We start from the raw sequence: 15,401 nt of genomic DNA, 5'->3' as shown, positions 1-15,401 counted from the left end.
ACCAACAACCATTTTAAAGGGAGAGCAGCATCACTCTGTGTTAGCCAGCTGCTGATGGCACCCCACCGAAGTGTCCACAGCACGCACAGGTAACCTGACAGGCGCACAGCAGGAGGGCTCGCTGTGACTGCCTGGAAGGAAGCAGATGCTCAGCATTTGGCTGCCAGCGTCAACCCCTGCCATTTGAGTGGTCTTTTTGATGGGTAACGTTTTGCAGATGCTGCTGGAGCACGGGATCCGGCTCACAGGGTGATGTGAGCTCTCTTTGTCGAGCTGCGCCAGCACGCCACGTTGTCAACGTTCAGCTCTTCAGCTCAGCACAGTGTTTGTACTGGCTACGTGTTCCCATAAACTGTCAGCTTGAAATGCTCTTTAAAGCATTTGAGAACATGTCCACGCTTGAGGACTGATCCAAGGCCAATCAAACGTAATGAGTCTTCAAATTGACTTAGATGAGCTGGAAATCAAACCTCTGAAGCACTTGCTGCTCAGGTTACTTACCACCCCTGTGCTAGGGTGAACTCCACTGTGTGAAGCGTGTTCTCCCTGAAGCAGTGATCTGTCAGCACTGGAGCTACAGGGCTACATTATCTACAGCTTTGGTGAGGCTCAGCGTGGGAGACCCTGGAGAAACAGGAGATCCAATGTACAGCACAGCAACATTCAGCAAGCATTCCCCCAACCTTCGGTGGGAGTGATTTGAGCTTGGTGGTAGCCCTCGGGTCAAATAAATACTTGGCTAGTGGCGTTTACCCTGTTTATTAAGATAAAGAGGGTTCTGAAACACTTCCAAGGTTTGCTGTGAGAGTTACAGGGTCCTGCACAAAGCCCTGTACTCCCTGCATCTCTGAGGGGTTTCATGTGTCACAGGAGGGCGGAGGAGAGGGAGCCTGGCTCTAAGGCAGGTGCTGCTTCCTGCAACCTTGTCTCAGTGTTGGGCTGCACTCAGAACTGATACTGTAACGCATTAGGTGGACTTTGATACATCCAAGACAGCAAGGCAGACCCCTTCTCCCCCAGCTTTTCAGATCTTTGCCCTTTTCTTAGAAAAAACCCACTGTTAATATACTGATGCTGGCTGAAGGCAGTCTGACTGTTGCCATTGACACAGGCTCCATACTCTGGACTTCACTCACTGCTCTCTCACAGGGGAACCGGACTGGGTAGCAGTTGTCTAAGCCCTGATGACTTTATCTCCAGCTTGATTCTCCATTATCAAATGGGTTATTGGGTGCACAATGAACTGTCAAACCACTAGTGTTGTCCCTTTGGTGCTGTAGTTGATTTCCAGCATGCAGTGTTGAGCATCACTAGTCTGTAATCTTTACGCTGCTTCCCTAGCCCTCTACTGAAATGGGATCGAGCATCATCTGCCAGAAGGCATTAACTTATTTCACTCACATTTCTCTGTGTCTTCTGCCTAGACAAAAATTGTCCTTAAGGCACTGCATCAGAGGCCACATGGTTATAACGTGCAAAGTGATTCCTTATGTTCCCAACATGCAGTTACAACCTCGTGCTAAGATTTTACCACAGTAAAATACAGAAGTAGTGATCAGAAAGGAAATAGCAAGTGCTGGCTGTTCACAGCCCTTTCTTCACAAGGGCAACCTCGTTTCAGAGATGTAGGTGCAAGTTTCATTCCATGTGGTACATGCCAACACTTGGCAAGAGGCCAGTGGTGCAGTCTTGCCAGGGCACAGGCTTTAGGAGCACAGTTCCCTGGAGTGCTGGCCCTTCGCGCTCTGGTGTTCATGTCTGCAATCACTGGCATGTCTGGGAAGAAGTGAGAACAGGGTTTACCTCTTGACAAAGCAGAGGAACCAAACCAAGTTTTACACTGAATTTTCATGTGTCTCTGCATTGTCTCCAGGACAGCTTGAGCCATGGAAATTAAACTTACCTTGCAGACCCTCTCAGCTACCTGGGACAGCAGGTGCCAACACCAGAAGGGTGCATTTCTTGAATTACGAGCTTTCTCAAGATTTTAATCCAAATTTCTGTTCAAGTTCCTACTGTTGAAAACCAGATACAAAGTGTTAAGTCCTATTGAGATGGTTTTATTTCACCCTTTATGGATATATAATACAAAGTACAATATGTATGAATCTAAAAGCAAGTAAATGGAAAAGAACTACCAGTTTAAAAAAATTATTGTAATTCAGAACAAGAATAAGCTCATTCTACAACATGGTAGTTAAATGATTTGCATCAAGCTGATATGTTCATTTTCGACTGTTATTAACAACTTGTGGAAAATAAATTTTTAGTATTCCATTTCCTTCAGTCATTTGTGTTGCTCTTTCGTTTCACTCCAGTGAGACAATGAAAGCAGTGTGTCTTATGGCTCAACCACTTTCCACTTTCTGATTCCCCTTCAATGACTCACTGGTAAATCACACGAGAACATACATATGAATCATGACTGCATTTTATGAGCTCCCAAGAATATCTGCTCATCTCAAATTTAGTGAAATCTGCCTAATTTTAATCTGAGGCTTAAGTCTGGTCGGCAGCATTGTCTTTGCATTAATGTGTTGCAGTGTGCTATAGAAGTGGGTCTGCAGTGGGAAGCTGTTGGCAATGAAACACAGTGTCCACACTGTCCATGTTGTGGGGGTTTACTTCGAAAAGCCTTAGTCTGGATGCACGCTTGCAGTTGGAGCATGTCCATACATGTGGTTTGGTTTCACACACTCCAGGAGTGTTCCGCAACTGAAGTGTGGCAGTTGCAGACAATAGGCAGAATTGCTTAAAAACTCTCCTGATCCAGAGCAAAGCACCAATAAAGGCACTCCAGATGAAGTCCACTTCCCCATCACCTTGTTGTTTGTATCCATATGGTCTTTTAACTGAAGCACTGATGATTAAAATCAAGATGAAAAAGATTTAGCCCTTGAAGAGTAGATAGCTAAAAGAACATGCTTGCTCATTCAAGGTCCAGAGAGCTTTATGATTCATAAACACTATCCAATGAAGTCCTGAAAACTGCTGAAAAAGAAAACTGGTTATTCCATGACTGTCATCCGTATGTTTTCCATTAAATTGTTGGCTGGCTGTACTCAAAACAAGTTGCGACATTAGCTTCAGCTAGTAGAAATGGGTGCAACTCCAGTTATCACAGTGCAGGTTTGGCGGTTGGTAGCAATGCAGGGCTAGCTATTAACCTACACAATTCTTTTCAGCCTGTAATTTTTTATTTCCAAGGCAGCAGGTTTCAGCTGTCCTGACTGTTCTCACCGTCTCCACTCTCGCTGTCAACAAAGAACGGAGCCCTGATTTTCATGGCTGAGTATTTCAGCGAGTACCACATCCCATGCCATGTAGACCAAACCATGCCATTGTCATGGGATCCATTGTACCTTCCTGTTCTGTAGTATTGCCCGTTGAGGTTTACAGCATGACACCTTGTAATGATGTAGGAGAGAGAAAAAAGATTAGGTTTAGCATGGGAAGGTATTGCAGCATTACAGTGAAGTACAATTTTCATACAACGTACATTTAGAAATACCAGGGTGGGATTCACTGACAGATTCAGGCACCTAGATGTATCCGTCTGTACTGACCTGATTATCTGAAGTCCTGCTGGAGATGCCTATGGAGATCTGGTTAATGCATTCAGTGGAACCCAGAGAAGTATGTGGGTCATCCTAGACACCTACGCTGGTCAGATAATTCAACATGTTGACACCTTCAAGTGTATTAACTAGGGACATGATTCAGTTGCCTAAACAGAGGGGTGTAGTGCCATTTGGTAGGCTCTAGCTCAAGTGGAGGCAGATACATATAGACACCTAAAAATGCAGATGTCTTTTAATCCCACTATTGATGTACAATTTTGTAGCTCCACTGATTTAAATTTGCATGGGATGAGGGCCTGGTCAAAGAAGACCCTCATCCTGCACTAAAGCAGAGAAAAACTGAGAGCAGTGTGTCCATGCTCCCAGGGCTGGTGAACCTGAGTCCCTATCGGTTGCTGTGTGGGGTATGCCCAGTGACCTAACATACTGTCAGGACTATTAAGGGGTAGCTCACCCCCTAGACATGCTCCACAACAGAGAAATGGCCATTGTATACACTTCACCTTCCAGTGACTACCATTGTTTTTTTTTTTTTCCTGGGATATAACCCAAAGCACTTTAAGGAATTTTAATTGGGCTCTTTTCCTTCCAGGTCATTCCCCCCTATGCATTTATTCCAGCTCATTTTCTTAAAATAAATGCAATTTACCTGTAGCCCAGTTTCTTAAAATGAATGCAATTTACCTACTTTGCTTCATGATGAAAGAAGCAGATTGCTTTCCTATGAGGATCTGTACTTGTTAACATCTTAGATTTGGCTGTGTGAGATGGCAAGTGTACACAGTAACCTCCAGTAAGGCAGGCAAGTCCTCTCGGCTGCACAGCCACCCACACCCTGTGCATCCGAAAGGAATCAAGTGTTTTCCATACCTGTTAAACCACCAACCGCCCTTGTTCTCTGATGCACAGTTGCCTGCCAGGAATCGATCGTGATCCTTGTCAGATGTGGTGAACTGCATCCCTCTGTGAGAGGCTGACCACTGATCTTCAAAATTGCTCCCACCAGACAGAGCGTCGCCAGCGTTACCAGAATAGGTGCCAAACCATAACCTGTAATTGTCCTGCAAGAATATGTGAAACATGTCTTTGATATCAGCTCTCTCTGCCCTTTCTCCCATTTTTAAAATAAAATTTGCTCTGGCCATTGTATCCACTGTCAAAGGCATGACCGTTGAAGTCAATGGTGACTTTTGGCCCCATGCTTTAATGATCTTCTTTAATGAACTTCCAGAAGGGATTAATAATTGCTGCTGCTGCTACAAAGGGTTTTGGGCTTTTTTGTATTTCAATAACCATTTGATACACTATACAACAGGCTCATCAAGAGCAACTTGGCAGAAAACTCCCAAGTACTTGCCCTCGTAATCTAGTAAATTGTTCAGATAGAATAACTCCTTAGGAATTTTGCTCCAAGAACTAGAAACCATCTGATTTCTGGGCCCCCAACATAAGAAAGACATGGACCTGCTTGAGCAGGTCCAGAAGAGAGTCACAAAGATGTTCAGGGGGCTGGAGCACCTCCCTTATGAGGTCAGGCTGAGAGAGTTGGGGTTGTTCAGCCTGGAGAAGAGAAGGCTCCAGGGAGACCTTATAGTGGCCTTCCAGTACTTAAAGGGGGCTACAGGAGAGATGGGGAGAGACTCTTTATCAAGAATGTAGTGATAGGATGAGGGGTAATGGTTTTAAACTGAAAGAGGGTAGATTTAGATTAGGTATGAAGATTAAATCCTTTAATGGTGGTGAGATGCTGGCACAGGTTGGTCAGAGAAGTTGTGGCTGCCCCCTCCCTGGCAGTGTTCAAGGCCAGGCTGGACGGGGCTTTGAGCAACCTGGTCTAGTGGAAGGTGTCCCTGCCCATGGCAGGGGAGTTGGAACTAGATGATCTTTAAGGTCCCTTCCAATCCAAACCATTCTATGATTCTATGATATACAGATAACCCACTCTCACAGAAAAAACGAGCAAATTGCCACTGTCTCCATTTCTTACCTGCTCATTTGCAAGCTGGAAATTTTCATAGACTGCATAACGTCTTTCCCCATGCCAGTCCATCAGGTCAATCTTTAAAGAGCTTTCTCCTAAATACAAAGTGGTGTCCTGTTAGATGAACTATCTCATGCAAATTGGAAAGAAATATGTGGAGGGAAAATACTTGCACCTCTAGCAAGCAGGTCATAGATGTGGTCATTGCCCAGCCAGTATTCATCATTCTTGCCCTGGAATTTCCCAAATCCCAATTTGTAATCATCCCATTTCCTGCAGTGAGATACAAATACCAATTTCAGCATGTGAGAGAATTAGACAGCTTGTGACACCTGGGTATGGTAACAAAAAAATCCCTTCATGTCTATCTCTAGACACTGTTTTCTAAAAGTATCTGATTCATTGCAAGTTGAGCTGAGATTTGTCACTTGGCATTAGAAGTAAATACAACTCACAGCTTACTTTTTCTCCTGATAAACCTGGGCACACACACACATTGGGATCAAACCTCCAAACTGCCAGATGCAGTGCTCGCAGAATGAGGCTGTCAGGTGGAAAGGGAAGGAAGCAGCTGTCATACTGGTCTTCAGCAAAGCATCTGCTATTGTTCTTCAGAAAGGCATAATTCAAATGCACTCCTGGCTGGAAATGAATGTTGCAGTTCAAACTATGCTGCAATCTTGGATGTATGATGTGGTACGGTGAAGAATCAGAAACTGAACAGAAGCTGCAAACAAAAGCTTCCAGATGAAGTAAAATATCTGGGTTTTCTTTGTGCTCCTGTTCCATTTAAATCTCGTTTTGATTCATTGACCACTCTCACCTCTGCTGTTTTGCAGGATCACTGTTTGGATGTGGCAACTTGTCCTTCAAAGATACATGTATTTACTTTTCATCGGCATTCTATGGCTTCATCTTTCTAAGAGAAATTTCCTGCTGTTACTTTCTTCTCATCATTTCGTTCTCTTTAAATCTCCTCTGTTATTTATGTATTATCTTTGATATTCACAGATACTTCCTGTGTATCATCATTTCCAGTTTTACTAATCCTGTGTTTATTTCCTTTCTCATGTTGTTATTAGGGATATTAATTCTGCTTGACCTACATACTAGTCAATGCTCCTCTTGAGAATGCTTTTTATTCACCTGTGTTGAGAGCTGAACTATCATGGCTAGATAGCTCCCACGCTCTGGGAAAGTCAGTTTGGAGCCAGTTGAGGTAGCTTTGCAATGAACTGCACTCACTGTAAGAAACACTAGACAATGCCCTGAAATTGTGTATGCTGTGGTAGTGAACTAATCTGCAAGGGGACATTTCTTCCTTACTATGCTACCAGAGCACCTCTCCTCTTGAAGATTTCCAGGTGAAAGTCACCTCTCTGGGATTTTGCATAAAGGACAATCTGGACTAATGCTTTGGCATCTTTCTGAATGATATGAATAAGGAAAAAAATGTTACACCATGCTGAACATAATTGCTGATATGAGAACAGGTATGTTCAATAGGTCTCAGCCTATGCGTTGGCAGCAGATACCTGCCAATTTAGAACCTTTGACGGTCTCCAATAATAAAACAAATCTATACACATGTACACACTGACTCAAATGCAGACAAGCTATAGAAAAGGTGTTATAGGTCCATTTTGAAAATGGCCTCCTGCTACCAATATGTACTGCCAGTTTGTCCTAAAGCAAAGAGTTATCATCACTATAGTCTTGCATACCCTGCTTCTCAAATGTAGGGTTGTGACAGGAAGCAGGACAAGGGGTGGGAGCTGGAGGCCTGACTGCAAGACTTGTTGATGCAACCATGACACACCCACCTGTTGAAATTCTCCTTGCCATTACTCCGTCGTTGAATGACGGTCCACCCCCCGCCATCAGACATGTCACAGTATGCCAGGAAAGGCTCTCGGTCTGCTCTGGGTCTGATCCGGTAGTAGCCATTTTTGGTCTTCTTCCGATTATACACTGCAGAGCAATCTAGGCAGAATGGTATTGGTTCGTTAAACAGGGAAGGGGAAAATCAAAGTGTTATGTGAAGCCAAGAGAAGACATTGGTTGAGAGGCTGTATCAGACAAGGACACTTTGTCAGCCTGTGTATAGCTCTGCAAGCACTGCAAAGCCAAAGCAAATGGTTCAGGAACTAGCAAATGGTTAAGGAACTAGCAATGCTGGTTTGCAAACTGCTGGACCTGACAAAGAGCAGCAAGGCTTGGAGCCTTTACAGCCATGTCCTCTGAGGGAGTCATTCCCAAATCTCTGGTGAGATATAGGATGGCTGCAGCTCAGGGTGAGGCTATACCATGGGAGCAACACATGACCAGGTCGGCAAGATCATTTGCAGGGAAGCTAATTTTCATTTGGAAGGCAACCTCAGCTGTACTTCACATTGGATTAGGGCCCAGAATTTCTAAAATAAGAGGCTAAGCTTCTGCAACCAGCTCTACCAGGGCTGTATCAAGAGAGTGCCTTTTAGGACCTCTGTGCTTCATGGTTTCAATGTAAGGCCCATGAAGAAAATCTTGGTCACAGACCATAATTCCAGTTATGGTCATGTTTTCAGAGTGACACCAAGGAACAGAGTATGCACTCTCACTACTGCACAAGTGATGGAGGAGCCAAGGAACAGGGAGCCTGGGCTCCTCCAAATAGGTTTCAGTGCTTGCAGCTAAGCCAGGCACTCTGGGCTCCTCTAAGTCACTCAGGAGAAATGAGCTCTTAAAGCAGATGTCTAATGTAGGTCTGATAGAAAACATCTGAGAGGTGCCTGTTCCTCTCTGCACCAGAGTCCCCGGTGAGAAGCCCAGCTACAGGTACCTGTGTGTATCTGAGTGGTAGCTGCCTAAAGCTGGGCCAGCTGGCTCTGGCCCTAGGGGATGTCTGCTGGTACCAGGGCCACCAGTCTGCCCTTCTTCTTCCCATGTATCTGACTGCATTTTAAAACATGGTCCACTTTTAAAATTCTAAAACTTTTAGCAGAAATAAAGTATGACACATGGGACACTGCAGGGAGAAATAAACATTGTGGCAAGCTGTAATTTCCACTCACACTACTGCAAACTGTACCTTGGTCATAGACTATCAAATTTCCACTGGTTGTGGGTAAGAGCATCTCATGTTGCACACTCCTGTTGCCTGAGAACAGCCCACTTTTTGTTCTATGGTAAGTGTTCTCCAGGATGTCCTTCAGTTGCAGTTCATATAAGTAAAGCAAATCTTGAAGCTGTTTTAACCTTTGTCTTAATTTATTGTTGTCTAGGAGGCAAATATCTTTTTCCTGTGGAGAAAATAAAACAAAAAACCCCACACTTCAGTCAGTGGTAAGCAGAGGGAGGCAGAGGGAGAAGGAGTATCTGTCTCCTCTTGACCCTAACATGTCACACTGCTTCTGTGGATCAAGATGATTCAATGGTGGCCTCTTCCTAAAATATACAAATCTTGCAGAGCATGGGCTATTGAGTTGAACCCAGTGGAAAAGGGTTTTCTGCAATGACCTTGCCACTGCTCATAGCATCCTAGAGTATGTTCAGATATACAGAAAATCACTTTGGACAAAAATAATTTGTCTCAACTCCCATTTGATGAACTCAGAGGGAGCGTTTGCAGACTATGAAACTGCTCAGGGTAATAAAAGGGGGAAAACTCAGCTTGTGGGCTGCAGCCAGGCCAAATCAGTGGAGTACCAGAAACACTTTCTTGTAAAATTGGAAGATAAAAGAGCTGATATTTGGAGCAAATCAGCTGGAAGCACTGAGCCTACGGTGTTGTAACTTTAGAGCTGCATTACCATAGTGAAGACTAGAATCTGACCCACACTGGCTGGGATAAACATTTTCAGCAACAATCTAGTCTGTGCATGGTGTTAGTCCATTAAAAACATAACAAAACTGAGCAAAATCTCTTCTGAGACAACCAAGCAAACCCATGCAATAAGAATAATTGGCTATTTTCACTCTGTGCAAGCTGGCTTCAGTGATATCAGGTCAGGACCAACTCTACACATAAGCAAAACAAGCAGTTGCCCACAGCAGCAGGCTGCTGAGTGTGCTCAAACGTGACCTCCCAGCTGCCTCTTCCTTCTCCTTGGCCTGTTGGTTTTCCTCCACAGAGGAGGATTTCCAGGCTGGAGTCACACAGGGACAGCTCACCAAACTCTCCTTGCCAAGCTCTTTACCTTGTTGGGTTGGCCCAAGAGAAATTTGCTCACCAGAAGAGTACAGATTGCTTCAGACTATGCCTACCTCCTCTTCCCCTTCCTGCTTTTTAAATCACAATGAATAAATGAAGTCAGTTTTCCCTGAGGGAAGGGAGTAGAGTATCTCTTCACTGGCCATAAAATTACCTTTTTTTTTTTTTTTTTTTTTTAAGGGTTTTTGTTGTTTTTCATTCTTGGCAATGTCAGTCCAGCCACACAGAGAGCTGCACAGCCCCTAATGCCATGAAAACCCTGTATTATCAGGACAACAAAAGTGACCTTCCTTTAGCTGCAGGCAGATGCCTTTTTGTTCTGCTCCTGCAGGTCTCCATCCCTCTTGTGGGGGAGCACCTACCTATACATGACTGGGAATGATAAACCATTGAGAGGTTGTATAGACACTAGCTAAGAGATACGCACTGAAAACCTGGGTGCAGGTGAGCCGAAGCTGACCAGGAGAAGGAGCAGCAGCAACCAGGGCATCATCTCACTCATTTCTTATCACCTGAAAAGAATCATTGACAAGCTGCATTGGAGGTTTATTTAGTTGTTCTCACAGCTTAATCCCCCCCTCACAATCATGTTTAATTCCTCAGAAAATGCTGCAGGATTTGTTAAGGAGGGTACTTGAAACTACAGGCAGGACAAAATCAGGGAAAAGATGCATGTTAGGGAGAAGCTAGCACCAGTGCAGTGTGCTGACAGGGGAATCAAGGCTTAGGTCCAAGCTCCTGTTTCCCTGGAGAAATAAATACCCGGCATGACTCTCCCGAAGCCTCTACCCCTTCTCCTGAGTGCCCACGCAGACAGGAAGTAATTCAGCAAGAACACCTCCTTGGAGGACTCCTTGCCAAACTGGTTGTCCAAAATTACACCATCCTTATTCAGTCCAAACTCCCCAAAGTTTAAGAGGAATTTTGTCTTCTGGTTAAATGCCCGTAAGCATTGCCCCTCCTCAGCCCATGAAGTGGTCTGTCAGGATGGAAATACCTTGGAGGCCAAGGGCAGAAGTTACACGTGGGACAGAGTGGACATGGGATAGTTTTTGCCTGGATTTCAGTGGAAGAGATCTCTGCTGATGACCTGCCCCAGCACACAGACGGGGCCTCAGTCATAGAGACTCAGCTAGAAAAAACACTAAGCAACTGCCGCTGGGAACATGCAGCTGAATGCGAGTGAACAGTACAAATTGTTCGTAGTGTGCTTGGATGCTTCTTTAAAAAAGAAAATCAAAAAGAATTAAAAAGATCTGAAAAATAGGCTAAAACCAACTCCCCCGCTTCACATCTGGAAGCACTGCAGAAACTTGGCTACCCAGATCTGTGCTTTGTTTCAGCTACAGCTCTATTAGCATCCCCACCGTGGCTGATGCTGGGGCTGCTCCCAGAGCCAGCAACGCCGCTGCGACAGGGGAGACATCTGCCAAGCTGGGCAGGCAGGGCCCAAAGCAAGCTGAGAGAGAAGTGCCCTGTGGAAGTCACCCATAAAAGAAGTCATGCAGAGGGGTGCCCCAGAACGTGGCTTTTTTTCAGCTCATACAGAGAAAAGTTCAGTATTGCAGCAAGGGACCCCCAGCTGCATGACTACTGGTGCTGTACATTTACACCCCACAGCTGTGCCAGTGGTGTGCTGCAGCACCCGGCATTGAGGTCAGAATCAAGCCTCATGTGGGTGGAGGCAAAAGCTAACAGGGAAGATGGGTTTGAGCAATGGCTCCTGAAAACCAGACAGTGCAGACAGGAGGGAAAGAAAGCAACTTCATCTACACCTTTATCAACACGTATTAAGTGCACATACCTGTAGCTCGCCTTTCCTTCAGACCTCCTCCTGATAAGATTATCTCCCTTAGAGTCAACTGCAAAAGAAAGTGATCATAAACCTGGTTGTGTTTCTAGAGGTTGATGAGCTTTTCCTTTCCAGATGGCCCACATCAAGGACGCAGACAGAGAACGTTCCACAGCACTAGGCAGTTCCACAGAAAAGACACTCACAATTCCTTGTGGGAAAGTTACCCAAACCCTGGATTACCTGTTGTTACCCAGTACTCATCCTGCTGCTTCCCAGTGAGGATAAATGACAGTTAGGTTTCTATCAGCAGTGCTCTCCAAGGGAGAGGGGCTCTGCTGCTGGCGTACCATTACCCACCCTATTTGCCTAGGAAGCTCAACCAAGACTGACTTCTTTGTTTATATGAATCACTCAGACTAATGCTCCCTGTGGGACTTTTATCTCGTGTTTAATACAGCCAGGCTCATTTCAGTAAGTCCTGCAAGGTGGAAATAACACAGCTTTTCCGTTCAGCATTCCTTTTGCTGTTTAATCTGGTTTATATGTAAAAGCACAGCACAGCTGTGTCCTTTACCAAAGCAGCTGCAAATCTGAAGCAAGAAGAGAACACAGGGATATTAAGCAAGATTTGCTATTCTACTGAAATCTCAGGAGGTTTGCAGTTGTGTAACTCTCCTCCGAGCTGGATGATGAGATTTGCTAGTTAACACAAACAAGGACATTTGTGGAAGAGAGAAAAAACAAACCCAAACAAACAGATGGGTGCCTCCCTTTGCATTATGGCCAAAGAATTACAGATTATTTTAAAGAAAACAGCAGGAATGTTCCATCTGAGAGAGCTGTGTTCAGAGAAGAGACCGTGGGACAAAAGACAAGGCATATAAACCCATAGTAAACTTCTGTGTTACTCTCCAGGAAAGCAGGACTGTCCAGCTATTACCATGTACAGCTATGCTGTTTATTTCTTAAAAACTGCATTCCTCTTCTCCCGCAAGAACCACTGATCCATTTCACTGCCAAAGGATTATGTAAACAATGCTTGCCTTCTCACACGTTCTCTACCCCGTTTTAGGCTGGCTTTGGCAGCTGTGAAATAAAATGAGTGAAACCTCTCCTCCTTAGTGGGTACTCAGCCCTTTCTTCCGCCCCTTTGACCAGTGGCTGCAGCTGACAGCGGGGTGCTTGGGTAGCACGGGGTGCCCTGAGCACAGGGAGGCGGCACGCCATCCCCTGCGGCTTTCAACCGCAGCAGCATCTCTTTCTCAGCTGGAGCCAGCCAGCCAGTGCTTGAGTTGCTGCGCACGAATTTATGCTCTTGCCTAGATGGCTAACATCCTCCTCGGCCCATGAACACCTCCTGGTCCCAGGTGGGACTGGCGATGGGCCTGGATCTCTGATGGCAGCGTTGGAGTCACAGTGTGGGCAGCATGGCCAGCCTCCACAGCTGTCCGCAGGGCCATACAGCCAGGGAGCCCTGCTGGTTCCTGGGTAGGAGGGATGGTGAAGCTGCGGTCCCAGTGGGACTCAGGCGTGCATGTTATGTGACTGCAACTTTGTAGGAGTAGGACTCAAACTCCAACTCTCCTTCAGGCACCCCCCCAAACGCCTCTCAGAGCCAAGATTTCTGGAGCACTCTCACGTCCTCTGTAAGATTCCACCAGCATTAGCCTCAGCAATGCCTGTGTGTGAAAAACCCAGTCAGCTGGAATGTGTTTCTTGCATATCTGCTTCAAAATAAACTTATTTTTCCCAGGCTAGATGAAGCTTTAGGTATATCTGAAGCACAAGAGAGGGTTGCCGTGAGGTTGAGTTCATGTGAAGTAGGTCTAGCAGAAGGGTGTGTTCATGTTCTGCTCCATTGGCCCAGAGCTGAAATAATTAAGTTGTCATAAATAATGTGGACACTGTGTGATCATTGATGTTTTTTCCTCACAGATGTTGAAATCCCTAAGAAATGCGACTGTAAATGCTCTTTTTTTTTTTTTTTTTTTTTTTTCCTGGAATACACATATTCACACATATTCTGCAGTGAAAATTCCTGTTTAGTTACTTGGAAGGAGATCAAATTCCCTCTTCTTAAGATACTCACTGATCTTGTCAGCAAATAATAACAGTTTCATTAACTGAAAACCTCCCCACCCTGCTTTCCTCCACCTTGCTTCCAGCAAAAGTATGTAGGTGCTAAATAACAGTCATAAAAAACGATTATTCGCACATTAAATGCAGAGCCAGCACAGGAAGAATGCAAACTGGTGGATAAATGTGAATGAAGACAGTGGCTCTGGGGCAGCTCTTGATACTCTTACAGTCACAGGGCACTGAGGTCCCCCAGAAAGAATCGCTTGGGATAAAGATGTGAAGATGACACTTGATGGACATGCACTCCCCCAGAGCCCAACGGAACATTACTGTAGCTGAAAGATGATGGTGGCATCTCAAAACTCTTCTGAGATCAGTTTGTTGTTGTTTGCTCTTACAGGGGGAAGGGAAGAAATGAAGTGGACTCCAAAGGAGGTACAGAGACCTGAGGTTTTCACAGCAAGAGTCTGCCTACCTGTGCCCTACGAAAATTCAAAGTAGTCTGGAGTCAGCTCCAAGCAAAACAGCTCATTTGCACTGAAACAAGATGCTTTATGCATTTGCCACTACTTTTATACTTCTTCATGAATGTCCTCCTCATTGGGAGAGACTGTGGACCAGTCTCCTTGAAGGGGCCTGCAGGCTCTCGATGTGTGAGCTACTATACATTTTCTGTAGGAATCTAGGCTGCCAGGTTTTTAAAACAAAGTTAATGTACAAGATCTGAAACTTTTTTTTTTTTTTTTTAAATCTAACAATTATAGGTTCCATCAAAAGTATGATAAATTTAAAAGATTGGGATGACATCAGCCACCATAGTTTCAATCTATGAAATAACCGAAACCGACATATGTGCATTAAAAGTCTGTGGCTTGTTAGCAAGGAGTAACCACAGAAATCTGTGTACAAAGAAGGAGTAATGGTGGCAGACCATGAAACACGCTAGATCTGAATGTTTTGATAATGTTCAAAGAGCAAAGACATAATTCAGTCTAACTAATGAGTCTGCATGCAGCCTATGAGTATCTAATGGGTTGACACAACAAACGTAATTAGTTTATAAGTTCCTGAAGGCAAGCACAGATCCGAGCGATCTCACTTACATCAGGAGTAGCTGTACCAAAGGGAATTAGTCACAAGGCCAGAGGGAATATGTGGATTATCTGTGTGATCTTCTACCTACCTCAGGTCAGAGAACTCTCCTGACCTAATTCACTCCCATTTGAATGGGAGCATCTTTTTGAGAAAAAGACATTTTGGTGTAAAATATTCAGTGCTGAAGAACCAGCCACAGACCTTAGCATGCTCTTCCACTGCTTAATAACCCTCATTGTTAATTATTACTGTTTTCTGCTCTGAATCTGAATCTGCCAAGGCTCATCTTGCAGCCTTTTAATCTTGTGATGCCTTACTCTGTGAAGGGGAAAAGCCCTCTGCTGCCAAATGTCTCTTTCCCTGCTTATGGCTTAGGTCCAAGTACACACAAGCTGTGTGTCTGTCCCTGGCTGGGAACCCAAACCCTTGTTACCTACTTCAGCTGCAGTCGTACGTGCTGGGGGAAAGCCAGCAGGGTCATGAAGTGAGGAGTTGCATGGAGCTTGTGCTGGGCAAGGCTGGGCATCATGGCATGAGCACATCCCGAGGGAAGAGCACTAGTGGGTAGGGTACTCGGCTGGCATGGGGAAGGAGGAAAGGCAACAAGAAGTTCTGCTGCTCCTGGGGTGATTTCATTCAGGGTTATTTAATGCAGAATATGTACATAGGGGTGAGAAG

General features: G+C 44.9%; 1 protein-coding gene across 2 annotated transcripts; it reads right to left on the bottom strand.

Moving 5' to 3' along the window:
• Positions 1–2: 2 nt before the first annotated feature.
• LOC113483156 (fibrinogen-like protein 1) lies at positions 3–12,002 on the bottom strand. Of its 2 annotated transcripts, none has more exons than XM_026854468.1 (9): positions 11,907–12,002; positions 11,559–11,616; positions 10,182–10,266; positions 8,633–8,843; positions 7,386–7,545; positions 5,738–5,835; positions 5,569–5,657; positions 4,452–4,642; positions 3–3,407 (listed from the first exon to the last, which is right to left on the bottom strand). In XM_026854468.1, the coding sequence occupies exons 3-9, from the start codon at positions 10,254–10,256 to the stop codon at positions 3,218–3,220; spliced, it is 1,014 nt and encodes a 337-aa protein (XP_026710269.1). In that variant the 5' UTR covers positions 10,257–10,266; positions 11,559–11,616; positions 11,907–12,002; the 3' UTR covers positions 3–3,217. The 2 variants fall into 2 exon arrangements, with proteins under 2 accessions (XP_026710269.1, XP_026710259.1); XM_026854458.1 differs by having other exon boundaries at positions 11,790–11,971.
• Between the last annotated feature and the right edge of the window lie 3,399 nt (positions 12,003–15,401).

This window comes from Athene cunicularia, assembly GCF_003259725.1.
Source record: "Athene cunicularia isolate RWA chromosome 1 unlocalized genomic scaffold, athCun1 chr1_part1, whole genome shotgun sequence".
Lineage (NCBI taxonomy): Eukaryota > Metazoa > Chordata > Aves > Strigiformes > Strigidae > Athene > Athene cunicularia.
Note: the sequence above shows the minus strand (reverse complement) of the source record. Positions and strands in the feature narration are given on the sequence as shown.